The sequence below is a fragment of the Hylaeus volcanicus genome, chromosome 3, assembly GCF_026283585.1.
Source record: "Hylaeus volcanicus isolate JK05 chromosome 3, UHH_iyHylVolc1.0_haploid, whole genome shotgun sequence".
NCBI classification, from domain to species: Eukaryota; Metazoa; Arthropoda; class Insecta; order Hymenoptera; family Colletidae; genus Hylaeus; species Hylaeus volcanicus.
This window is the reverse complement of record NC_071978.1, coordinates 3,536,617-3,563,132: the sequence shown is the minus strand read 5'-3', so window position 1 is coordinate 3,563,132 and position 26,516 is coordinate 3,536,617. Positions and strand designations below refer to the sequence as shown.

Sequence of the window (26,516 nt, the reverse complement as noted above, 5' to 3'; positions counted from 1 at the left end):
CACGTCACTTGGAATTGTTTTTAAAAAATGAAACGAGCAGCATTGTCGCGGTGTTATTTCAGCCATGGACGACGAACGTTTCGATCTTTTAATAGTAGTGTTTATCGTTTTACTCGTCAACCTCGTAGAGTAGTATTTTTGAAGCACCTACTTCGCTAATTGTTGCAGACTCGTGACTTTAGCCGCCAGAATTATCGAAACATAGCCTTAGAGCCTTTGACGCGAATAGAACCAAAGCTGCTTCGATTTTCCGTTCCATCGTTCCCGGCAATATGCTCGTATTACGACCCGGTAACACGTATCTGCTTTCGACTTACTGTTTACCAGATACTGGATATTACGCATTATCCGCTGGGTTTTGATTAATCGACGGAAATAAGCCGCGCTTATGGAAGAACTTCACGTAAAGGTCGCAAATCGATTGGATGGCGCAAGTAAACTCACCGTTGCGTGTGTTTACCGATACTAATGGATTAATGGGATCGTATGATTGCGTACGTGTTTAAAACGGTTAGGTTACGCGGTTCTCATTGGCTGAAACTCGAAAGCCGACGAGAGCTTTCAATAATTGAATCAACGATTTCTGTAACGACCTAACGGAGTGATTTATTCTCATCGATTTCGGGGCTTCGGGTTTGATGAGATACCGGCCGTAATTTTCATAGGCCATAATTTTCACGTTAAGCATCTCGCAAGCATTTAAGTGGTAATACGCGATTGAGTGTGTTCTAGGCGGAAGATACATCTTCGCTGTAGGGTATGCCCTGGAGACGAGCAGGTTATTACATTCCACGGGTCATGGGCGAAATTCCTCGGGTTAGAATCACAGTGACACGAGAAATCGCGCCTTGTGGTCTCCATCAGGCTCGTTCCTTTCCCATTTAATCCTGAAACTTTTAGATACTAAAATCCTTGATACTCTCGTGATCGAAGACGAAAAATTGACGTTACTGAGGATTTAATATCACCGATGACCGTGATCTGGCATAATCGAACTTACCTCTTTCAAGGAAGCGTTTGTGCATCTCGGTGGTGAAGGAATTACTTACCGACGGATTCGAAACGTTCAATTTATTTTGCACGCTGCGATATCGTGAGGATGAAAACGTAACTCATTGTTCTATTTCTCAACTATACTCCTACAATTTACACAATCATCGAGAGACGACGAAAAGAAACATACTTAAACGTATATATTGAAATTCATCTATATTGTTATTAAATTAATTAATCTACGGGCGTCGATTAATACAGGGCCGGTTTCGAAAGAACTTCGAAAGAACGTCCTATCCATAGCTGAATACTTTTTTGACGTATAAATGGATGTTTTATTTGCGTATAATTTGAAGGGACGCTAGTAATTCTAGCACCGGCTCTGAATTAATGTAATTCTGAATATTAAACTTCAGCTAGCAAGAATCTTATAACGCTATAGATAGCGAGCACATCGATTTGTAAGTGTTAAACGACAAGTCTTTGTTGATAAATTGTTAATCTAGGTAGAAACGTGTACACTGGTTGGATAAAATGTGCAATATTTCATTGGATGTAAAAGGATACGGCAAAATTCTTGTACCTTGTGGAACGTTTTTTCTTACACGCACTTACGCACTTATAATTAACATACATGTATATACACTGATCACATTAACACATCGAGTGAGCATTTTAGCGTTGCCTGGAAACATTGATTGTTTTCGTAAGTCGATAAAACGCTTCTTATCGGTTCATCCCCTTGAATAGTATGTGCGACGAACGACGATTGTACTTCGTAATCGTTCACCGAAGAATCGACGTATCCTTCGGTCCTTCCACGAGCGGAATTTTCGCTGTCGACCGTATTGTGCGTACCGTCGTGCTGATTTCACGTTTTCGCCAACAAAAAGCACCGAGAACTTGAAATTGAGCGACAGTTTTCGAGATACACCTCGGAGTACGGAGATGGTGGACGCAATCTCGCCCGTTTCCCAGCCAGACACCGAATTTCTGATTGTAACTTTCCACGGAGGGGTTGAAATGTTAATTGAAGTGGTCACGCGGTTCCGGAGTACAATCGTTTGCTCGACAAAAGGTAAAATCGTCGGTGGCAACGTGGGGCCAGCGCGTTGAAAGAAATTTAAGACAATGGCGGCCAGTATTTACATGAAAAGGTTCGTGAAAAACCATGCCCGGCATTTGCGGCCGTGTGTGAGTTTTCATTCGCACCGGTGTGGTCGATTTGCGAGCTATCCTGTTAAGGTGATATTCTAGTCCAGTATTTTGGAAAAAACAATTCTTTTCTTTACTGTTTTTCGTGGTTTAGAGTCTTCGTAAAATGTTAAAACCGTACCGTATTTTCCCCTGGAGAAATTGACGTAACTTAGCGAGACGTGTATCGAGAACGTTGGGAAGTTCCAAAGAAATATCTCGATTATTCTTGGTCTCATAAAATTCCAAAGATGCTTTAGTTTTTGCGTAGCTGAACTAGAATACCCGTTCAAATAAAGGATCGTTCGAGTTTATCGAATTCACTTTGCGATTCCTTGAACGGCGAAGCACGCGAAGAGGCATACCTCGAGTCTTTCAATGGATTAAATTCACACCGAGCCGAGAACGTCGGACCTTTCGATTCTTCCTTGGCGCGTTTTCGTCGCACCGTGGCAGTATTTTCTATGAATGAATGTGGGACCTTGCCATTCGATGTCTCGCAATACACGGCATCCGGGTTATTTGTGCGAGGAAAAACATGAAACCGGAGAAAGCACGAACGCGTAACACTCGCCGCGTCGGTGGATTCGCTTCGATAAAATGTTTCGCGTTTTTCTCTTAATTGCTAAAGAAATTTGTGGCGCCTCGAGCTCGCTCGTACACTGCAGCGCGTTTAATTAAACGTTCCTTGCGCTAATGAGTACGAACGGAAAGCCGTCCCTGACAGCAAACATCAGGTTACTATCTTACATTGAAGTAAAAACGTTGCCTGCATCTGGAACAGTCGCGAGCAAACTAATTTTCTCTTACGCTTTAAACAAAATTAGTTTCCTAGCATCTTCGTGAGAAAGATGAATCCTTCAGTTTTCGCGGTAATTATAAACTCTTCGACGGGGAAGCTTCCGCGCGATGTGCGAGATAAACGTTATTGTAATTCTCAGGTGATCGTCAAAGGAATTTGCGTTCGTATCGCGCATACATCAGTCTGAACGAAATAAATTGGACAGAAATAATGATTTTCTCGTCGTCTCGTAACTCGGTGGTTTCGTTTTATGTTTCCTTTTCCAAAGCAGTTGTCGAACCGAGGACGTTTCTTCTAATTTGTAACCCTTTTTAGCGAATGGGTCCAGGAGTGCTAGAGTTAACGTATTTCTCTCAAATTAATTCAGCCCTGTGTTTCTTACGCGGATCTCGGCCAGGGAAGTAGCTTCGAGCGATCAATTAATTTTGTCTCGCCATTAGGATCGAAACCCCGCCGTGAAAAGTTCCATTCAAAAGTCTCTTTTGTCGTAATTGCGCGTTGAGTGCTCCGTCGAAGCTCAAATTGCCTCAACGAAATCTGATGTATCCTCGAACCGCGATACGAAACTCGAAACTGTTTCGAAACTTCGCTATGAATTGGCCGTGTCCCGAAAGACGGGAATCCGTCTTCGCGCGAAACCGGATACCGTTTCCTGGTTATTGTTATTTCAAGCTGTCGTTTCTCCGGTTTTAGATTAAACTACCAAGTTTCCGTGTACGCGCGCATAAAATTACCGGTTTGACTTCGCGCGTATCTCAACGACCGAACTACGCAAGAGAGACGTTTCCAGAAAACAAATCTCTGGCACGGTGGCACAACCAGAAATTTCAAACGACGAGCATGCCAATTTACGTCTATATCGAGAGAGAAAGCGATCGCCATTCTTTAACGCGAAATCCAATTTTGTGTACGTTTGATAGATTTTGAATCGATTCAAAAAGAGGAGGTACCTTCTTTGTCTTCCTTCTGCGATATTTTTTTCGAAGGCAGCGTGCCTCTGTATATCGGTGATGTGCCGTTTCGGCCTTCCGTCGAAGCGCATATCGTCGATTATTCAACGCCGCTCCGCGAAAATAAACACGGGTCAGACGAGTGACAGCTAGATAGAAGAGAAAGGTGTCAGAAATGTTCAAATTCTCGTGGATGTTACTAATTTGGTGATAAAGTTGACCGGTGGGCTGGTCACGTGACGTGGTACTGCTGCAGATAAAGACGGCTGGAGCACTGTATACCGAGAAAAGTCAGAAAAATCAACATGACGTTGATGGACGTTCCGCGCGTGCCGTTTCGTCGATCGCCGCCATGCATGGCTGCCGGTTTTTCCTCTTCTAGAAAGAAAAATAACAACCAGTTAATTCTTGTCCTCTCGCGGCTCGAACAGCCAAAGCGTAGAACAACATTCGCGTTGAAAATAACTCGAATACCGCGGGCGGACAGTTTTCACAATCAGATTTCTCGAACAATTACATGAAAAACGAAGAAGCTGGTAAAATCCGTTAATCGACTTGGAATCGCGACGATGATTGAATTGGCAGCTTGAAGGAGGAAGCGAACGCGATTGATCGTAGATTGAGATTCTATTCAAGAATAGAAAAGAAAAGGAAAGTCTTATGAGTTTACAGAAGGAAATAAATTTGACGTGATATTCAGCTAGGAAACTCCCTTTGATGAAACGAATATCGATTGAGTTACTTTTTATTCGCGCGAAATCACTGACCTTCGATCACGTGTATCATGATGTACGCTGGCTTGGCGTTGCTCGGCAAGCAAGTGTAATTAGCGCCGTGGGAGAGTTTCACTTTGTCGACAATCAGAATGGAACCGTTTTTCGTTGCCTCGACCCTAACCCCTGGCTCCTTATCATAATTGATCATGTTTTTCTCTCGGTACCAAAAAATGAAGCTCGGCGCTTCCGCGGAGGCCATTAGTTGGCATTCCAGGCGAAGGCTGGATCCCTGTTTCACGTGAAGATCCGGTCCACCGGGAATCATGGAGTACGCCTCGGTGATGCTCAGACGAATGAATCGTTGCTGAACTGGCTCAGTTTGAATCTGTCGCGACAGAGAACGATGAGAAAACCGGGTAAAGAGTTACTCGAAATCGACGCGATTTTGCAGTCGAAATTAATCAATATTGGTTACCTTACCGCGTTATAATCGACGCATGACCCGTTGCGAATAAAATATAATATCAGGATGACCGCGTTTTTCTTTTAAAATTCATATTTTAACGTTACGCGTCGTTCATTATTTCAAGAACCATTGTGCCGCACGTAGAGCTGCAGTGATAAGGGATTCGTGGCATTGTGCGCGGCTACATTTCGCGGCGTTATTTACGTCACACAACAATAACCGTAGTATCTCGCAGGCTTTTCGGTGTTTTGATGCCCGACGAACTCGTAATTCACTCTTATTTTGTTACCGTTACTTTTTCACTTTTTCTCATCGGTTCTCGTTACCTGGCACTCGTAGACTCCAGCGTCGTCGTGCTGAATATTCTTTATCAGTAGAGTCCAGTCGGGACTGTTTGGAACAACCACGAACCGCCTGTCGATCGTATGGGTGTCTCTGCCCACGGTCAACAGCTGCCTATCCCTCCGTCTGATCCAAGTTACCTGAAACACGAGATTTCCACGTGTTTAACGTCGTCTACCGTCGCAGGTTTAGAAGGGAATAATTTCAAATGAACGCATCGAAAGCGCAACTATTCGCGAGGAATTCTTTCTTGTATTACGTCTTCCTGGCGTAGTTAAGACGAGCGTGGCCCGTTTTAAGAGACTCGAAGAGGTCGGCGCAGTTTCTTCTGAAGACTTTGCGAGCCGCATAAATGTTGCAGGGCGTCGTTCGCGAGAGTTCACTTGGACGAATTACGCGAGTTTAAATGCGGAACGCGCCGCACAGAGAGGAAGGCGTGAAGGACGAAGTCTTGTCCGCGAGCGCAATTTGACGCGGCTATATAGACAAATGAATCGCGAAGGTGCACTCGGAGATTGTGGAACGTTGCTCTTTAAGCGGCCTCTCGCGTTTCGCGCTACCGCGTCAGCTCTGTCGCCCTTTTTAATTCACTGCTGACACTTGCGGGAAAAAAGCTGCTGCACACGCGCGTCATTATCGCTCAAGGACGGTACACAGAGCGCTTAGTAAATTTTACAAAGAGCACGTTAGATGGTGCGTTCGCTTGAATTTCAGTTGAAAACCCCCGGCCTTTTAATCGTCGAGAAAGGAGATTTTAATAAGGCGAGAATCTTTTGACGCGAAAATTTGTCGCCGTTCCATTGAATTCCAAACCTCTTCCCGTTCTCAACGAGAATCGTTCACCATCATCTATTGTGCATTAAGCTCGAGAGGAGGTTTAATCTTTCGACGCGTTGCCTCCAATTTTTAACGATTTCGAAAGGCCCCCTTTCGAGACTCTTGCATTTTTAATACCGCTTCCGACTTGTATCCGTTCTCTAAACAGTAAATATTATACTCGTTTCTAGGGATCGTTACTTCCCCCCTCCCTGCAATATTAATAGTTCATCCAAACTGAAAGTAGCTCCAACAATAAATCCTTTCCTCTTCCGTAAGTACGAAACATCGTCATCCGGCTTAGCCATTCGTAATACTGTTTTCACCTCCTGGCCGACGTTATTCTTACGTCCGCGGTAAAGGCGATTTGCGCGAGAAATACGCCAAGACCGTTTCTCCTTCGCGCATAAATATCAGATTAAAGTTTCACGCGATCGCCATATTTTTCAGCGAACCGCGATCCATGGAATCGTAAAAGAACCTCCGGGTTATCCGTTTGTCTGTCACCGACTCGACAAAGCCTACGTCTGAGAAGACGAGACTCGAAGGGTATCAGGGAAACCATTGAAAATTATTTTCTAGTTGCTAAGTTGCCCTTCTCATCCTTATTCTCGCGTAAGTTCTGATATGCAATCTCTGGGAATAACGTTATTATCGAAAAAAGCTTCAAACAGTGGGCTCGCATTTTTACGGATTTTTTGAAACGCGCTCCGTTCCGCGATATGGAACATTCTCATCCGTAGCTGTCACACGTCAAAAACTAACATTTGATCTTTCTCGGTGAAAAAAGAGGTAAACGCATACGTATTTGAACAAAAATAATTCCTGATAACAAGGGTAAAAATTGGTCGATGCGCAGGGCGTGGTATTCTTGTAAGATACGACGCGTCGACCAATATGCGATGTTTCGTCGTGAATAATTCTGACCAATAGGACCCGCACAGCTTCCAAGTCTCGTCTTCTCATCCGCTCGCTTTGCCACTCGTTTCCATGCATTCGGGGTGCGTACTCTTTTTATAGACATCAACCTCTTTTTTATCCAGGCCTGAGTCTCTCTTGTACACAATTTTTATTTTTATAGTGTACGTTCGTGAGAATATTCCCGATGGAATTGGCAAGGTTTTTCCGACAAAAATGACCTCGGACAAATGTTGTTCGTCGAAGTAATTAATTTTTCTCTCCGAATCAGGAGCAGTTTCTCAAGGTACCGTTCGTTTTTAATATCCTCGAATGGAAATATTGATTTTAATTGATTGAAATAAAAACTACTCGGGAATCCCTTTTCCATAAAGGTCACGAGTTCTCCCATCCGTGATTCGAACTGCACCGATTTTATTTCCCCTTGGACTTTGCATTATTGAAAGATCGGTACTTCGAGCAAATAATAAAGCTTACGGAAAAAGGGGTCAAACGGTTCGCAAAATTTAATGGATTGAGCCGCGTGTTGGACACACTTGCTATAGAAACGTATCCTTTCAGTGTCAGTCACGGAACAGTTTCGTTAATGCAACGGTTGAATTCTGCTTGTCGACGGACAATAAAGCGAAGGTTTGGTCGACGCACAGCCCGGAGCTCGGAAGCTAAACTCAACATGGCAACGGGTGCGCGATAACTCGATGAAAATCCCCCTGAATTACCATAATTGCCATGCTGCTGTGTACGTAGCTCGCGGGGCAGTTGAAATCATCATTGGCAGCGTAGCCAACGGGTGAAAGATATCGGAGCTGTCTGTGTTCTCAGCGATGACGGTGGTAAAAGGAGACCGGGCACTTGCGTGCCTTAATTGTCTTTGTCGAGTGCACTCGACGTCCGTGGCAAGTAGGTTTCTCGATTTTCTGATGCGGGCCTGAAGATCGACGAGCACCGACGCGACGAGTGCACTCGAGCATAAACGAGATGAATAATGAACCGCCGCGACGTATTACGAGTCAGCGTCTATCTTTTCAGCCGTCTCTTAACGCAATCGTCGCGATACTCGATGCTTTTCCATCGTCGTTTCTTTGCGTGATTTTTCGCGAGTCGTCGAGTACTTTCCGTCGACAAGCGTCGACGGCGAGAAATTTCCTTCGCCTCGTTCGCGATACCCTTCATCGATTTCGATCGCTTCCAGGTGACAATTTTGTCCACGTTTTTTCCCAAACCGACGGGAATGGATCGTGTAAAGGAAATTTCTTGCGGCGTTTATATAATCTTCGTTTTCTGACCACGGCAAAAAGAAACAAAAATAATCCTTCTTCCGGTCGGCTAAGCTCCATTAATCAGGCTTTTCTTCGCACGTGTGAACTCGCTGGCGCGATTACATCATCCGCCGTTTAATTAATGTCCCCCTTGAAAGAATGGAGGACACGATCCTGATAAAGGACAATGTCAAAAAATGGTCCTCTTCTACGTGCGATGCATTCGATAACGGTATGCATGAAATGAGACGCAAATTTTATTAGACCGCTTTTTTATTAAATCAAACCCCAAAAGTTTTTCAGAGTGTCTATGTACGTTAAATTGTATGGCGCAGGCCACAGTGGATAAAATGCTTTATCCCACAAAAAATTCCAATACTTTGATATCTGTGATATTACGCCCGTAAAAGGCGTGTTTTATTATACATCGAGTTTGTGAAATTGAAATTGAATTTTGAAATTGAAGTTGGATATGTTAGAAATGTATTCGTCGATCTACCATCCAGCAACGCAGTTTGTATCGCTTAACCGTGATCGCATGTACAACCGGCGCCATTTCGGACACGTATAAAAATAACTTTTAATTATCATCCGCGGTGCAGGCTCACTAATTGAAAAGTAACACGCGCTGGAGTTATTATATTCGACGTGTTAACGAGTATCTGCAGCTCGTAACTTCGTGGAATCGATTCGCGTCGCCGTTGTTCCATGAAAATGAAATGTCAGAGCTTCGACGTGAGTTGTTGGGGCTCGTGTATCCTGAAGATGTATCGACTAAATTTGGGCGCGATGTAAATCAATCGGTAGTGGATTATTAAGACGACATCGCAACGGACTCGGATTAAATTTCAATTACGTTCCTCCGCCGTCAAGGATGATGGATTGAACCATGCTGGAAAGATCGATGCTCTCGCGTGTCCAGATTTTTCAGGTTATTTTACAACGCGGTGTCTTCCACCAGTAATCTCCTAAATGGAAACGAGATTAATACGCTGCCCTTTGACAGAATAATTGAATAAATGAAAATAATCGATGGAAATCAGATTTGGAAGAAACACATTAACGCGATACAACGTAACGCATTTAGTACCGCTTTATCGGTTGGCTAAGGAGCTCGATGGATAAAGGAAATTTCACTTTGTTTCACGACTAAGAAGCGTAAATAGGCTATCGTTAAAAACTTTCCCTCTTATTCAAGCCCTCTAATATAGTCAGTCGAAACGTTATAAAAAGTTTGCGTGCTTTGCAGCAATGAAGAAGATTAAAAGGGAGGAAGACCAGAATCTCGATGAAAATACGAACGTCGGCGCAGAGGTTCCATGAATAATTAATTGGAACTGGTTGCAGTGCATTTTGTGGTTTAAGTTCTTTATTTTCGGTACTGTTATACAAGAGTAGACAATTCTATTCCTTATCTTAGGTATTAGATCAAATGAGAAAAGAAACACATTTCGGAGCAGTCGCGAGATAGTGGCGACATTAACGTAACTTGAAAAGGAGCTTGTGTTGGATGTTTAGCTTTATTATTCGTCGTCAAGCAGATACAGTTTCCGTTGGTACGTGCACGACAGCTTATGACAGTGGAGGGAAATTATTGCTACGGAAATTGATGCGAGACAGCGAATGGTTGCAACGCGTCTTTAATTACGAAGGGAGACGGCTCAGTCGCAACTCCTGGATGCTTCAGGGCACCGTGCACAAGTTGGACATTGTTGTTTCCATTACTATCATTTACCATTATGCTTGGTCCATTGTAATGAATCGATATGAAGCACCGTGTCTTTCCTGGTTGTAAAACAGGCGGACGGTTGTGCGTGAGTCGTAAAACTCGAGAAGTCTCGTAAAGTTAAACGATTATTTCAGACCTCGACCACGGTTTAAAGCATCTCAAGGGGCAACAGAAATTGATGCTTCGAAATGAAAACAACGACAGAAGTCAGGTGCACTCGTGCTTTAACGCAAAGAGAAGTGAAATAAATTTGTAATAAATCGCGTGTAATAGCCACCGGCTTCGTAAATTGCAAATTATTTGCCGTGGAAAGAAATGTTCTTTCTACGATAATTTCCGGAAAATATAGAACACCAATTAAAGAAAGTTTATATCGCGATAGTTGGCGAATAGCTACGGTTGACGCAGTTAATCAACGTTCGTAATCACGTTACAACATATTTGTAATTAATGCACTCGGTATACGTATCCGTAATTAGCGTCGTTCACAGACCGAAGAGTCAAGACGCATACAGTCGAACCTGTACGCGAGGCTAATGAATTTTCCATTAGCGCTAATCGTGCAAAACGATGCACTACTCGTTCAACGGTAATTCATCTTATTTTCACTGCGGAAGGTAATTTCCGAAATTTACCGCAAGGTTTTAATTGGATTCTCGATTGGATACTAGGGATATATTCGCGGTAGAGGGTTTTCTTTTCTTTTCAATTGACTACAAACAATTTCCCTCGTGTTTCATCATCGCCGCTGCCACTCGGGGCGAAAGGGGGATGAAACCTGCGAGTCCTTTCGTCACCGTTTCCTCCGCGCGGGCATAGTTACGTGCTCACGGTAGGGTAGCTACGAACACGCGCATGATTACTCATTCATTAAACTCCAGGCTCGCATCGAGTGGATGCAGAGGACTCTCCACGTTCGCAGGGGGCAAAATGTAGCGCATTCGCGTCGCGTACGCGTGGGGTTGATGCGATTCGTGCGTTAGGACGACCCGACGTCCTACTGTCTCGTGCACTCGAAGCTGCTCGTCCGAGTGAAGAGCTCGGATCGGTTTCTAGATCTTTTGCGATACAGTAGTCGCGTGCGTGGAAGAAAGGGCGTCGAGAAAGAAAGCGGGATGGCAGAAATGCGTGATGAATAAAAGATCTCGGGAAGAGAATCGCGCGAATTTCTGCGTGTGCTCGGTACCTCGACGCCGTATCGATTGCCTCCTTGACACTTTTTGATCTGCTAGAATATACGAGCCGGCTGGACCCACCTTGGGTTATCTTCGGGCCGTAAAGTTACTTTATGAGGTTTTTTCGTACGTTCTCGCGTCCCTGTTCCAGCGCAACCCACCAGTGATTTACGACACCCTCGCGAGTGGTCGATGCTTATTACAGGAAAGGAAAGGAATAGAAGAAGTAACGATATTTATATTGTTAGTACTTATTTCGATTATATTTTAGATGCGTTGAAATCTATAATAGATTTAATAAACGATGAATGCACTTTTGTTTGACGATTTCATTTTACCTGCAGCTTTAGCGCGGGCAATCGTTGATTAAAGGTTAGGAGATTTTAAGCTGTAATCCTGCACAACTCTGCTGGTAGAATTAAAAAACTTCTTTCTCTCTCCGAATCCACTTTGTTCGGCCAGTTCAAGGGGAATTGAACAGAGTTAACGTTTGACAGAACACAGCACAGAGTACCACAGACTTTGATATTGCAAAAGCGGTAAAGTACGTCGTTCTACAGTTTATCCGGTTAATGTACATAACCGATACGCCAAGTTATCCTGTTTGCCTGTAAGCGATCGATCAGACGGTTACGTTAGTGACATGCTATATTGTCGTTGTACGCTAACTCGTTCATTTACCCGTTGATTTCGAGCAATTGCGGGTGTCCATCACTCTGTTATTTCACGTTCATTTTTCACCTCGGTTACGTTACGCTCATTGAACGTTGTAATTCATATTCATATTTTCCGCTGTATTTTTCAATCGTTGTAAACATTTGTTTTCTATTCATTCGACCGTTGTGCTTGGTAACGAGCGCGAATATTGCGTTTCAGTCGAATATACCAGAAATTAATTTCACGTTTCTTCGCGTTCGTTTATTATGTAAAGCATACCGAGGAATTTCGAGCGAAAATCATCGATATCGTACATAATAGGTACCCCATATTGCATATACCATAGGATTACTGGTAAAACGAAGTTGGAAACGAGATATCAATTTTTTCCGCAGTTGTAAACTGGTTTGTTTCGTACTCGATCTGAATATTTCATTGTTTTTGGACCAATTAAAGGGGTTGAGTGGTTTCTCTATTTCGATGCCACGAAACTGGGCTACAATTTTTTGACCCTCTTCCTAAAGGGTTGTGTTTTGAATAGATTCTTCACCGCGAATGTTCTCCTTTGTCGGGGTAGTTTTCACGGGACTGGGATCTGTTTTCTTCGCGAGAACTTGTTGGAAAAGTTGGTCGGTTTATGGGGAAATCGACGCTACGTCCTCCGGCAGCGTCATATCGCCGCCATATGGTACTGTCTAGAATCGGTTCGAGGAAGTAAGGAGAACGAGAGATACACGGACTGGAATTGTTTCAATCGACTTTATAAAGTTTTCGCGACATATCGAAAGATTACGACGTCTCTTTCTCCCAGAATCTGCTTCGAGAAAGAGTTTCTACATTAGACTTGCAGTGTCTCATAAATATTCGTACCCTCTATGTCTAGTGAAGACATTGGTCTAAATTAAATAATAGTTTTGATGTTCCCAAATGAATATTCGTTATAAATATATGTACGCGAAGAGTTTGTTCGTGTAAATACTTATCGCGAAGCATTTATTTGGAAACGTCAAATTTATCATTTACTTTAGACTAATTTCTTTAGCTTTCGTGAGCTTCATTTTTTTCCTCGTTTAATCTGCAATCATCTCGAGAATCAGTAAAGAACAACGACGAATTTGACTAATTAAAAGTGGTTGTCTCCGGGCTTGTTGATTCGACGAACGTGGACGCGTTTCAATCTGTCGGATTGGAAACACGGGTAACGAGCAGTTGCTCGGGAAATAATTATGCATATTAGGTCGATATTCGAATCATCCGTTAATTCGTGTATCAAAACGCGTGTACATCGAACACGAGCTAACAAGACAAACGAGGTATAATTCACAGCTTTCCATCATCCAGTCAACGTCATTTCCATGAGCGGATCATCGTGGAATGTGTTCCGTTGAACAGAAAATAGGTCGATCCAGTTTCCGGTTCGTTTGCGTTTTCCTATTGGCGCTTTAACTAGCGTCGCGATCTCGTTCATTCGCTCGAGCAAAACTTGAACGTCCGAACACGCGCCAAGTATGCTCAATTTTTCCTCCTGTCGTGACGAAAACTCGTTTCGATCAGAGGCAGTTACAATCGCGACATTGACCTAAAATTACCGATCATTAAAGATAATTACTATATCTGGTGATCGATCGTTCACTCGAGAAATTTATAGATTTACCCAATAATTATGTGCGTTGGATAATTCTAGATTGTCAAAACGACGTCTTAGCTTTTCGTGAAATCTTCACGGTCGAAAAGTAAACTCTGAAACTAGTGGGTGGGTCGATTAAAAATTATCCCTGTCCAGTCGATCTTTCGTTCCTCGAAGGAAACTTACAGATTGGTTCTCGGTTCGATTAGCGCGGAAAGGCGGAAAGTAGAAATCACGGGAGTGTCGCGCGACCGCGTTCGAATGTTCCGAAGGCGAAGTTTCCGCAGCGTTTCGGCAACGATTCGTTATCCGAGGCAGAAAATTGGAGAACTTCCCTGGTCCCGTCGGGATTGCCTCTTGGATCTCGAACGCACGTGTGCCGATTTCCGAAATATTCATATTGCTCCCGTCCTCCTGTGGCAATTTATACCCTGCATAGCGGTCGAATATAATACCGCGACGTTCGTATCGACGCGCCGCACGCGCGATTTTGCACCGTTTACGTTGGCCACGTCGATGCGGGAACAATCGCTGGAAGCGATAAAAATATTTTACATCGGGTGCGACTAGACAACGGATGAAATAATACTGGGTTTAAATCGCGCGACTTCATGGTTAATGCCCCCGCGAACGATTTTTATTAGCTTACCGAATTAAACGACTAATCGGTGTATATACCATCGATGCCGATTGGGAGCATCGTCGCGCGTCCGCGAGTATCGTAAAAGTCTTCTGAATCGCGCAGCGAATAGATAAACGTGTGCGCGTCCTCGTGATGCGGAATCTATTCCCCGAAGGTTTTACGATACCGTTCTTTTATATTAAACAATTTTTTTACGATCCTCGCTGTATAAAACATATACGAGCCATTGGTTGACTCGAATTTTCTCTAGCGTGCTGTAACCCCCGTTTAAAGCAACTTTTTACAACTTTGTGCCAGCGGCAAAAGAGGGAGACCCGTACGTTCGTTGCTCCGAGGAATAACGCAGACAGAATACTGCGAATGATCCAAGTTTCGTTTACGTGATGACACACTCGCGTAAACCAACTTTCTATGGCAGGCCTGCTGGTTCGATTCCTTTAGCGTAGAGTTAAACTGTTCGATCTTTCCGGGGGTGGTTGTTATATACGAGTAAGGACGAAACAATATTTATTAATTTTCCGCTGCCGAGTCATCATTCATAACGTGTCCGACCGTCGAATATATGAATAAATATCAGGCTTCCTGGAAAGAAAATATATTTTTCTGTATGCCTATCGTCCCCCTATAATGGAACGTTTCCCCTAACCTTGTCGGGTGAACGAGTCACCCTGCATTTAATACGCGTCTAGGTTTACTGAGAAACTCCACTTCCTACCATCCAATATTTTACTCGTCGAGCCAGAAGGGCTCACACGAATATTTAAAAGCATACCTTGGAGTTTCAAGGAACTTGGAAAATTGCAGATTTTCCAGAATAGATCCACGAATACGAGTATAATTCTCCGCAAAAATATTCGCTCCCCGCAGTCAATGTTTTACCGTCTGCAAGTAGGAAATTCATACTTGGTCAGACGTGACTTCCTGCCTGGGTCCTAAAAAATTTCAAATATCTTCGCATGATCTGTATTCCTCGCCTTTATAGACCAAGGGAACACGTTCTGTTTCTACGATGATGTTTCGGAATGAATCCAGCACTTTCAAATTATTACACCAGATTCCTTATACAAAGGTGCACCAGCCCTCAAGTAGACGACGACGAGCATAAATTTGAAATCGCCAAATTACTACATAGAAATAAACATCTTCAGATGGATATTTATTTTGTTGATTTCGCTACGTTTCATCGAATCGTGGCGAATGATGATAAGGAAGTTTGTTTCACGACCCGCTGCTCCTGATTAAATTTCGTATTATTTTATCTTCTCAACCTTCGGCGTGCCAAACTACCTTCGGATTCCAATCATTGAACTTTGTGCCGCATTGCACGGCACGTCCAATCGAATTTTTTAGGTTTCTCTGTCGTATCAGCAGTTGCGATCAGAGTCACTCCTCGGCGGTTCGAATTGAAATTCTACCCGGGTGCGAATCGATCTTTGGCCAGCACTAGGTGTCCTTTTGTAGGTGAGCGCGCGTCGTGCATTTCCAGTTACATCAGTCTAGAAGCTTGCGCCTCGCCTACCGGGACAACGACGTGCCTCGTTACTTTCAGATGTCACGATATTCCTGAATACAATACCAGGGACCCCAAATGCTGGTGCCATCATTTTATTCCCGACGTATCCTCTGCTTCTGCAGCAAATTAGTGTCGAGAGGATCGGTCTCCCTTTTGGTCTACCACTTAGAAAATGATTTTTTATATTTGTACACATTAATCTAGGCTGTAATTAAATAAGCTATCGGTAGGTAAAGTGTTAACTCAAAGTGTTTGAATTTCCTACCTCTTTATCCGTAGCCTGTCCATGATAGAACCATTTATTGCCTGGCCTAGGTCGCTCGAAGCTAATCGACGCAACCGCCCCAGAATCTATCACAATTACCCGCGTTAATAGACCGTCGTGCTTCCCATATGTCGTGATCATATTAGCGCAATGTACGCGTATTAAACTTGAATGGCTTTTGTACCAGAAGTGGTATCATCGGTTACATCTGTTGCGACGTTCATTTCACCATCTCCTCGTGGGGATCTAGCAATTGTGCGTTACACTCTAAGGCATACGATGCCTAATACTCCGACTATGAAACATTCCTCTCGCGAATGGCGCTCAGGCACGAATTGCTCCCCGTGCAATTACACTTTATTCCGTGCAGCGTCGCATAATCGTGTGTTTCTCCTACCTATGAGCGAGTATTTGACTTTCGATTATTCGGGAAGTTTTGAACAGGGTGAAACAAACGTAGAAGGTGTTGTTCGATAAGTCTGTTGTGCCTTTTCGGTGTTCCAAGCTTGTCTATTCTCTGTTGGTACTTTGATAGCGTTAAAAGCAAACGTTTCTTCGAAATAAGATCTCCCTACGGTCTCTAAAGTGGACTGCCCTTGATGGACACGCCCAAATAGGGCGAAAAGTGACTCCCAAACACATTGACGTTAACATATTGGCCTTCCTCGCGTGCTAATAGCGCCGCAGTCTGTGTACGTTCCTTTACGCTCGACGACACAAATGAGTCTCGCGTCCTTCTCGTCGATTGCTTCCTGGTCCGCAAAAGGGGCAGACAGAAATCACCGCGCCTCAATTATAGAAGGTATCCGCACCGTTCTCGACGACAAAAGCAACGCCGTCGAAGCGATATCGATATATTGTCAAGGATGGACGGTTAAGTGGGCCATTTCCGAGTGCTCGTTCCTTTGCCTATTGTTTCCGAGAGGATCAATTTGCCACCCTCGGCCGCGCGCTCTCGCAGACAGCGTTCGTGTGCAGTCGCCCCGAAAAACTAGGCAAATAGTCCCCGAGGCAAAAGAAGACTACGAAAAAGTACGACGACGTGTGTTTCCGTAGCGAAGGGGCCACTTAGGTGGAGAATGATACGCTATTTATAAAGTGTCAGATTTTTTCACGCTGCGAGCGCGTTGGTTCGTTTTATAGGTCAAAAAGCGCGGACAAATATCCGCCATTCCGAGTAGGATTCTTCGCCGACAAAACGGATATTTTCCGAAGGAATTTATTAAATATTTTAATCTCGTCCGCCGCGTGCCTGCTCCTTTGTGTTTATCAAATTTGCCGGATCGGTACATCCAAGGGAAAGTGACGATATTCGCGCACGCCATGCGCCAGATTTCATCTTGACGTGCGATATATTTAAAGAGATGACAACGAGAAGCGAGTGGAAAAAAAAATTTATTCCCCGATCGTAAACATATAGGACACGAAGATTCGGGTCATGTACGCTGGATATTTACTGTCCCCGTTCGCAATTTAACTGGTACGTTCATCGTCACCAATGGAATGAAATGAAATTGTTTTCCATCCCGCTTTGCGATATTTTATCCTTCGTCGCGACGGTGTCGCGATATGGTAAAAAAATTCATCGTAGATCTGTTGCAAAAGAGTTTCCATGCATCTATATGTTACGATGGGGCCATAACGAGTTGGAAGTTTCCGATTAAAACGCTTTTCGAAAAGAGAGGGACTAGTAGAGGTAAAGAATGGTTAGAAGTGGATCACGAGAGAAAATGTGTTGAGAAACGCTGTTGTACACGGCGTTTACCGCGAAGAGGGTAGTTCGAAGTTCTCGGTTTTCCAGAGATTCTTCCACAAGACTCGGTCGCGGAGGTCTCTCGTGAACATCGGAGAGTTTCCGTGCAATTACCACCGCGGAATCGCACCTTCTCGCGAGAATTGGGTCGTGCAAACGTTTAATCTCTCCCCCCCCCCTCCCCTCCCCCAGCCGTGTTTCGAGGTGTACGGGGGTCATCCTGATTAGCGAATACAGTCGCGAGTTTGTTTCCGAAAATGATCCGCGGGGCGAGCCAAGCGTTTCGTTTCCAACGTGTAAGTCCATTCAGTCGAACTTCCTAAATCGCTGTGCTTTGACTTAGGGAAGCAGATAAGTGTTCCTCGTGCCATTGCACCGAGTCAATGGGTTTCTCCCTCCAGCCTGTCCAACTTTCGCTCTTATCTACCGCGTAAATACCTATTTATCCAGCTTTCACTCCCTGTGCTGTTCAGAGTCGTTTAACGAAAATTTACATAACATGCAATTTCTCGTTTCTTGATCGTGTAATGGATTCGTCTACATAAATCCTGATTTTTGAGCGACGAATTCAATTACGCGGAGCAGCTATCACGAACCCGCGGACGAACAGTTAAGAGTTAACGAAGCCATTAAACTTTTTCACATTTTCTCGGCACACGCGGCGTTGATGTGTCCCTCGAGAAGCTCAATGCGCGGGACAGGCCATAGTTTGCGAGAACACGCAGCTTTTCCGTCGTTGGTAGCGCGAAAAATCAATCTTGCGTGACCAGTCCGAGGGGTATTATTACTGACCTCTTTGTGTTTGTAATTCTGCTTTATAATCGGAAAAAATACCTTCTACTTTTATTTACCTTAATTCCACCGTTTTCATTCTTTATCGAAACTATGGGTATAATAGAGACGCGTATCGATGGTAATAAAAATAATTTCGCGAAATTTTACGTTCGCGAGGTATCGATCATATTTGGTAGACTGCAGCTGAATCTAAAGTTCGTCGAATGAAAGCATTGTATCGCGTGAATGGTTGATTATCGTCAGTCGTTATTGTCGCGCAGAATTTCACACAATCGCGCGTGTCTTCAATTGAATTCGTGCGGCGGACAAAAGTCAATTACTCGGATCCGTTCATTTTTCAGGCGATGCACGGCGAGCGCTGGAGCAAGAAAGATACGGGGCGTGCTGGATCTGTGTTAAATCGCGACAGGGGCTCTGGTACGCAGCTGATCCATTCGTTATTATATTAATAATAGAGATTTAGATCGATGCTCGATAAGCAAACAATTTCACGCGCAAGAGTTGCGTCGAGCGTATAATTCGATAACGTTTCGACCCTTTGTTGTCTGTTCCCTTCGAACAAACTATTGTTGCTCTATAAAAGGAACATTTACACAGTTTCTATTCGAAATCATTAATGGTCGTATCGATTGCATCGCAATGGTGAAATATGTTCTTCGACGTACTCCCAGGACGAACAGGAATTTCGAGGGAACTCGAACAATCGCTCCAAAGTTGCCACGAAGACGTTAATACCCTTGCTCGAAGTTGATGAAGCATCTCGACCAACCGGGGACAAAATTGCGTCATAGCGGAACCATTCCGCCCACCTACGTCCTGAATAATGCAGCATGAATCTTAATCGCGCTCTCATTGTACATACTCACGGGAAATAGAAATTTTCACCCGTAATTTCAGCGCGTCTGAGTGGCGCGGATCGAGCCGTGGCAGACGGCCGGTTGCAGCTAGGAGACTGCGGTTCTCGGCGCGTTGACGCTTGCAACATTAATACCGAGAAATTACGTTCCAGCCCGAGAGGGGAAGAGTTTTCAGTCCCATTGGACGGTTCCTCTCTCTTTCGTCCGTGCATTTCTCGGTTTCCCTACGAGCCGCGGTACTAGTTTGACCCGTTGCGTGGAAACCACCGCACGGCTCGCACCCTTCTCGAGATACGTTTCACGATTTCCGCTCTTTGCCACGGTTGACCTCGGCCCCGAGGCTTGCATATGCCAGCACGGTGTTCTCGATCATTTATTAACGAGCGTACCGCTCGCCAGGGCGGCTAAGTAACGCGAGTAAGACGAGTTCACCGAGTGTTACGTCGTTGAAATTGCGGAATTTCGGCTACACGCTCAGCGAGTTGGATCCGAAATGGCCCGTTTGATCCTTTACAGCGTGTTTCGTTTAATTATTCATTATCACGAAAGAAGGCTGCACCTAGAGGTCAGCTCGTAAAACCACGTTTTAACGCCATGTAAGACCCAACATGGAACACACTGGTCGAATGTGTGCTTCTCTTTTAAACTTGCACGTTTTAACACTCTAGGGAAAGGACACCGCGAAATTTACACTTACACGCGGAGTCGAGTACGACTCGGCTGGCGCGTCTGGCCATCGATGATAACTACATAGCTTGATCCAGTTGTTGCAACTGCGTGGATGATAGAGAAGCGAATGAAAATCGAGAAATACTATACCACCATCAGAGTTTATACATATCAACGCGAGTGGAAATAACGAGCGACAGTCAGACGCGTTAGCGAAGTTGGACTCGAGCTTGTGTTTTAATGCATTCGATGTCCTCCACTTATTTTTTGACGTGGAATGTTTAAATTCAGTATTTTGCGAGTGCTTCCATGTTTTCATCGGATACACTCGTCGTTAAAAACAATTAAGCAAGCATCAATTTTATTAATTTGCATATCTCGTCGCTATCGTGGTAACTATTACAGTATATTTTCCTGAAAATTTGCATTGAAATGTATTCGAGCATCGCGTGCTACTAGAAATCGCGGCGACAGTGGTCGAACAAAATATTTTATTAAACCTTTATTTCTCGCGATGATAGAAAGGTCTCACGCGAACCTCTCCCAAGATCGTAACCAGCCTTTCAATGTTTTTTCAAAGGCGTTTCAAACGACGCGAAGCCCTCGAGGCATTGAAAACACGCGGTTCACGTGGAATGAAAATTTCCTCCGAAACAAACAGGATGAAAGACACGCGCGCAAGTCCGCCAAATGAGCGTCAACAGTCAGCTAGTGTCCCCAAAGGCATATGCGCGCGGCGTTTCACGCGCTCGGTTTCGGAATGCGCAATGCCCGTGACTCTGTATACGCGCAATCTGCAACACGGGTGTTTATCGATGTTCCCGCTTTACACAATAGCATGCAAACTTGTGTACAGTGTGCATATTTCCTTGGTGTGCATTGGCCCGTGTATAATGCGTTCACGGAGTCCAGGCCTACAGGTTGTGTGTATACGGGTCCACTTGTACACGGAGCCGTCTCCTTGTATACATCATCTAGAACGCATATATTTGTCTGTATACATATAGCTGTACTCACTATTCCGGGGCCAGTGAATCTACAGGGTAGCATAGCGTTGCCGCCGGTCTGCGCCAGGACATCCTTGACAGGTGCAGCTACCGAAGAAAGGACATTATTCTGATTCCGAGTCTCCTCGCTGGCCGGTTTCTCGCCGCGAATGGCACCATCTGGAAATATTGAAAAGCACCGATGTACTATACGTCTCGGTTCCCTCAATGGATCTGGGTTGCCTGGAAAATAGGCGAAGGAAATTAACGCGACGCTATCACACGCGTGTAAAAAGACCCGCGCGAGTCGAGGATGCCTGTCGTTCTCTAACTACGGACCACACCAAGAGGGCTATTGTCGAGACTTGTTTGGCTGTCCTCGTGACGTACATCGTGCATTTAAATTACGTTGAATTGTATTAGTACCTATGGGTTGTCCAGAAAGTTCGTGACAATTTTCAAGAAAAATTCAAGGGCATATTTGATTTTTGATATACATTTACTGAGTTATGTAGGTACCATTTTGTTCTTTGTTTTCAACCATTCTCATATATTCGGACATGTACCACCTACCAAAAATCGACATGGACTTTTCAGACTACCCAATACATTCGTAAAATATGTACGGTTACAAGGAGGATAATTCATTTGAAATCGCACATTCACTGTGTTAACATGTTGGGTAGTTTATAGAAGGTTCCTATAAAAAGCTCTCCCTATAGTTTTAAACTCCTCACACACTCATGCCACGTATCACCGTCCGCCTTGAACTGCGTGTGTATTCTTAGAATTCATTCACTCTTCCCTCGCAACCGGTATCCCCAGTACAAACAGTCACTCGATTTCCTCCGCATTGAATTATTCATACAAAAGCTTGTGGTTTCATCGAGATTCAACGGGATAAAGTCAACGATTGATGCAAACTCGATAACTGCAATTAAAACAACCATACTCGTTGCAAATTATCCGAATTTTGCCTACTTTCTCGATAAAGTCGTCGAAACTAATTCATAGCAACGGTTCCGTTTCCCTTATCTAGAGAAACTTTGCATGTATGGCACGCTAAAAGTTCAGGAAACCTAATCGAGTCAATCGAATCGAATCGCGCGCCATCGTGTTCCACGTTCTATGCTAATTTGGACATTTCACGGAACGTCTACGATGTTCGCGAACAGATTCACGGACGCTAATTGCGCAAATTGGTACACGAACTCAGAACGGAGCTTTCGCGAATCTTTTTATCGTCGCGAAAACAAAAAGTGCCGTCCGTTCGTTTCGACAGGCGGTTAACGAAGGTTTCGAACGGAATGGAATTCGAAGGAATTGTTTCTGTTTAGTAACCAAGCAAGTCGGTGAAGTTGAGAGTAGGTGGATAGAGAAGTCCGACGTGGACAAATATATTTGTCTTGTCCCTCTGTATGAAAGCACCGGTCGTTACGCCTTTATCTTTCTCTTGTTTTCCCCGTTTTTATAGTTCCGTCGCAAATACGGTGTCCCGATTTACACCAGCGCTCTTCTTTCCCCGGTGTTTTAAGAACAACGATGTCGTTCCACTGTGTACCCCGGGAGTTCTCGTTGGACACACGGACGCTTCAGGCGTTTCCCCAGGACCGAAGGTCTCCGCTATCGAGTAACGTACGTGTAACGACTTGGAGCCAAGCCGAAAACTCAAGAAATTGCATTACTCGAGAATATCGTACGGCGATCGCGAGGACCGCAGGAGTCGTTGCACTCGGCGCTGATTGGACGGGCCGGAAAGCTGTGCCAACCTGGTAGCGGACGTTAAAGTTTCACCCTTTTATTAAACCCATTTGTCGTAGCGATTCGTTGCTAAGGTTCGCGTACTCGTTTCGGCATAAGGATCTCGAAATAATGTTTCCCGTTACTGAAGCGTTCAGCCCTTTGCACTCCTATGTCGAGTATGACTCGACATTCTTTTATGTCTGAAGCAATAGACGTCGCGCACACGTTATGGTTAAAATAAATATCAAATAGAACACTTGAAAGTGTTGGGAGCTGCTGGTAACGAAGTTGTAATATAATTCAGAGTGCAAAGGGCCAAGAATGTCTCCAGAAATTCCTTTTTGCCTTGAATCCAAGGGAAGGAAATGTAACGCGTCCATTGGACCGACGCCGACGGTTCCTTCTGTTTTTGACGAGACCGCGTAACAGAAGTTGCGAATAAGTCTGACCGAGATAAGCGGAAACGCGAACTCTCGGTTTCCTAGCAGAAGTATCTCGGCGTGGGCGCGTTATTCACGGTCTTGGCCTCGAAAAGTTGGCCCCGCTTGTCAAATCGGTGGCACCGTATCAAAAGTTATCGTTTCGCTCGGTCCCGGTCAGATTCGAAACGCTACCTTGAGCGTCATTCGCAACTAGGTCGTTGGTAATTACCGAAGTTATTCACTCAGCTATGCAGTCTGAAGCGAGGCGGTTGCGGCAGCCGCAGAATTTAAGATTCACTCTACGTACACCACTCAAGGGGTGGGTCTACGGTTTGCCCCTTTCCACTGGCCATCTGCCTACGGTCCTGCTGGCATCCTGGTTGACGAGCTTCTTAAATTGCATTACCTATTAGAGCGAGTGCCTTAAAATTGTACGCTCCTCTCTGCTCCAGGCGTGACTGTCTGCCTGCCTGCTAATTTGCACCGGCAAAGAGAGGGACCCGTAATTCGGGGTTAGCTTGGCTTATCTGGCCAGCTGCAATATTCGCAAAGAGGCTGCAAACCTCTCCTCTCCGCTGTCTCCTGATTAAAGCGCCGATTTTTTGACTCTAAGGAGACGAAATTATGGAGCGCTCCTTAAACCGTCCGTAGCAATTCGAATGGGAAGGTATCCTTGTTCCGGATCCTTTCAGGAAATCAGCGTCGAGTGAATCGTATTCAAACTGTACGTCGAACGAAAATTTGTCTGATGTAATATCGGTACAAATTATATATACATATATAGTCTCTTTTTTTTTGCTGAGTGGGACTTTTTTTCGGGGAGTTTATCTTTTTGACACTTCGACCAGTAATTTCGATCGCATCAACGCGGCAGAACCAGATATTTACAAAAGTTCAAAGCCTGTATTTGTTGCTTTCGACTACATTCGGCTGGTCAGAAATTCGTTCCAACGATGAGCCTCATTAAAGGTTCGAGTCCTTTCACACGGATAATTGGAGCTTATGCTGGCCTTATGGCTGAGCGACAGTCATTAGAAAGATTGAAAACTCTAAAGCTCGGGGTCGCGCGCTGTGTACTTTATAAACTCGATCGATATCGGTGTTCGAATCGTTTGAGTATAGTTGGTGGTACTCTATGCTTTCGTTGCGAATAACTAGACTGTAATATGATGATATTTCAAACACAACGGTATGCGCGTGGTATGCGTTTGCCAGCACGGGTATTACAGCAACGTTGGTGCGCACAATAGAAGACAGAGCAGCTTTAAAGCAATTCAGGCCTAGCACCCGCAAAGGTATGGGTCTTCTTGCCATGAGCTTGCAAGGGATCTCCGTAACGTGCAGTTTACTTTGTGGATGAGGAAGGTGCACCGCCTGCAGATACGTTCCATCGACGTCGCTGGTAACGTTGCTGGCGCGAGTTGCCAACGGGTTAACACGGTCTGCGATGAGATCAGCAATGACCGCAGCTACTTTCAAGGAGCAAAAGCACGTATGAGCAACGTGCTCCTCCTCCCTCGAGTCTTTCCTTATCACTCGAGGCTTTCGCGACGCTCTAAAAATCCGCCACGACTCGCGATTGGATTTACGAACAGCGAAAGACAGAATTTTAAAAAAATCCTGTTTCGGATCGAATCTCGAGGAACTTTTCCTTGAGGTGATTTTCTTTGTTCTTAGTCAAAATTAATTATACGTGTGCAGACGTTGCGCCAATTTACACGCACCGTCGTGTCGTCATGCATCAGAGGTTGCGCGGAATAGACAGCTAAAGATTGCGTGGTGTTCGAGCGATTAAGGATGCACGGTCCTATGAAATCAGACAACGCGGATCAATTTGCACGTTAGCGATCTGGTTACAGTTCGAACATTGTATACTCATGTCGAGCAGTGTCACTCAATATGGTTGGAACGGTGAGACAAAAGCAAGGGTGTAGCTGTTGGACGTAAATATCGTCAACGGAGTATCAATGCGGCCATACGTGATATATGTATACGTGTGTCAGCGATGGTCAGCCTCATAGGTACAGGTTTCAACTAGTCACGATAGAGCGAACGCGATCAATGCTTAAGGGGCTTTGACCACCAGATAAAGGTCTGAATGAACTCCATGAATCTGGCTTGCAGCGCTGGCTGGTATGCGTTAAATCGATCCTGTCAAAACATAATTTCATGACTGAAAAGTGATTATTTACCGAACTATTTGCTGTACTCCTATTTTCAGCCGGCTCGATACGCTTATACTGCGGCGTTTTAGCAACCCAAACGGATTACGTGATTTGCTTGTTGGAAACGGCCGTACTTTGTAAACGCGTGTCTATATTTTTTGCTCGTGAATACTCTCTGTTGCGAATTGTTGTCCAACCGAGGGGACGCGGGTTAAAGTTTGCTAACTAGCTCCTTTGACTCGTTCGACGTATCGCGTAACACAGCTCGTGTTCAATTCCACTACTTTGACGATATCTAACGCTAAAATGAAATTGGTTCTGATTGGCTCGCGGAATTGTTGAAATTCTACCCTCTGACCGATACTGCTTTAAGTGGCACAATCGGTGCTTTAGGAATTATTAAACCGTTGTGGTTGCATTGCGTCGATTCGATAGTGCTACTACCATTGTTCACCGTATCGCAATAGCATGGACTGTAATGTACATATAGTTCAAGTGTTCCACTACCTAAATTGGGGAAGGAATAATTCTGCCTTGTTTTAATAATTTATTAATCTAAGATGTTACGAGCTCGCATAAATGAACCGAAAGTTTAACGAGTGGATGTAAGAGACGTACTGTTAGAGGCCCGGGAATATTCTTTCGTGACTTATCGACGGAAATGGTTGGAGTATCTCCAAGAAAGACACGGAAACAGAGCTGCCTAAGGGGAACGGTGGATGTTCTCCGTAATTGGACAATTTGCAGAGATGAATTTTGAGGTGGTGTTCGAACTTGGCGATCTCCAAGAGCAGTCAAGGGTGCTCGGGCAGTTTTTCTTCGCGACTACCGAGAGGTTGGCGCACGTCTTAGGAAAATTGAGTCATTCTTACAATGCACGAGCAGGATCTTGCGCCAGTGCTCGAAAGCAGCCAATAACGATGCAAACAAGTTTCCTCGGACCTCGGAGCAGAGAATGCGAAACTATTTCTTTCCGATAAGGGATAAGAGTAGTTCGCGGTGTCGACATTTTCCAGGAAATTTCTTTCGACGTCGAACCTCCGTTCGGTTCTCTGTGTCTG

At 44.5% G+C, this 26,516-nt stretch overlaps 1 protein-coding gene across 2 annotated transcripts in view; it reads right to left on the bottom strand.

The window, feature by feature from the left end:
* Positions 1-1,094: 1,094 nt before the first annotated feature.
* LOC128873996 (igLON family member 5-like) overlaps positions 1,095-26,516 on the bottom strand; it is a 51,520-nt gene continuing 26,098 nt past the window's right edge. For both annotated transcript variants that reach the window (XM_054118184.1, XM_054118183.1), the window contains exons 4-7: positions 21,157-21,305; positions 5,448-5,603; positions 4,707-5,040; positions 1,095-4,317 (exon numbers count right to left, since the gene is read on the bottom strand). In XM_054118184.1, coding sequence (XP_053974159.1) covers positions 4,172-4,317; positions 4,707-5,040; positions 5,448-5,603; positions 21,157-21,305 — 785 coding nt within the window. In that variant the 3' untranslated portion in view covers positions 1,095-4,171. The remainder of the gene's footprint in view (positions 4,318-4,706; positions 5,041-5,447; positions 5,604-21,156; positions 21,306-26,516) is intronic.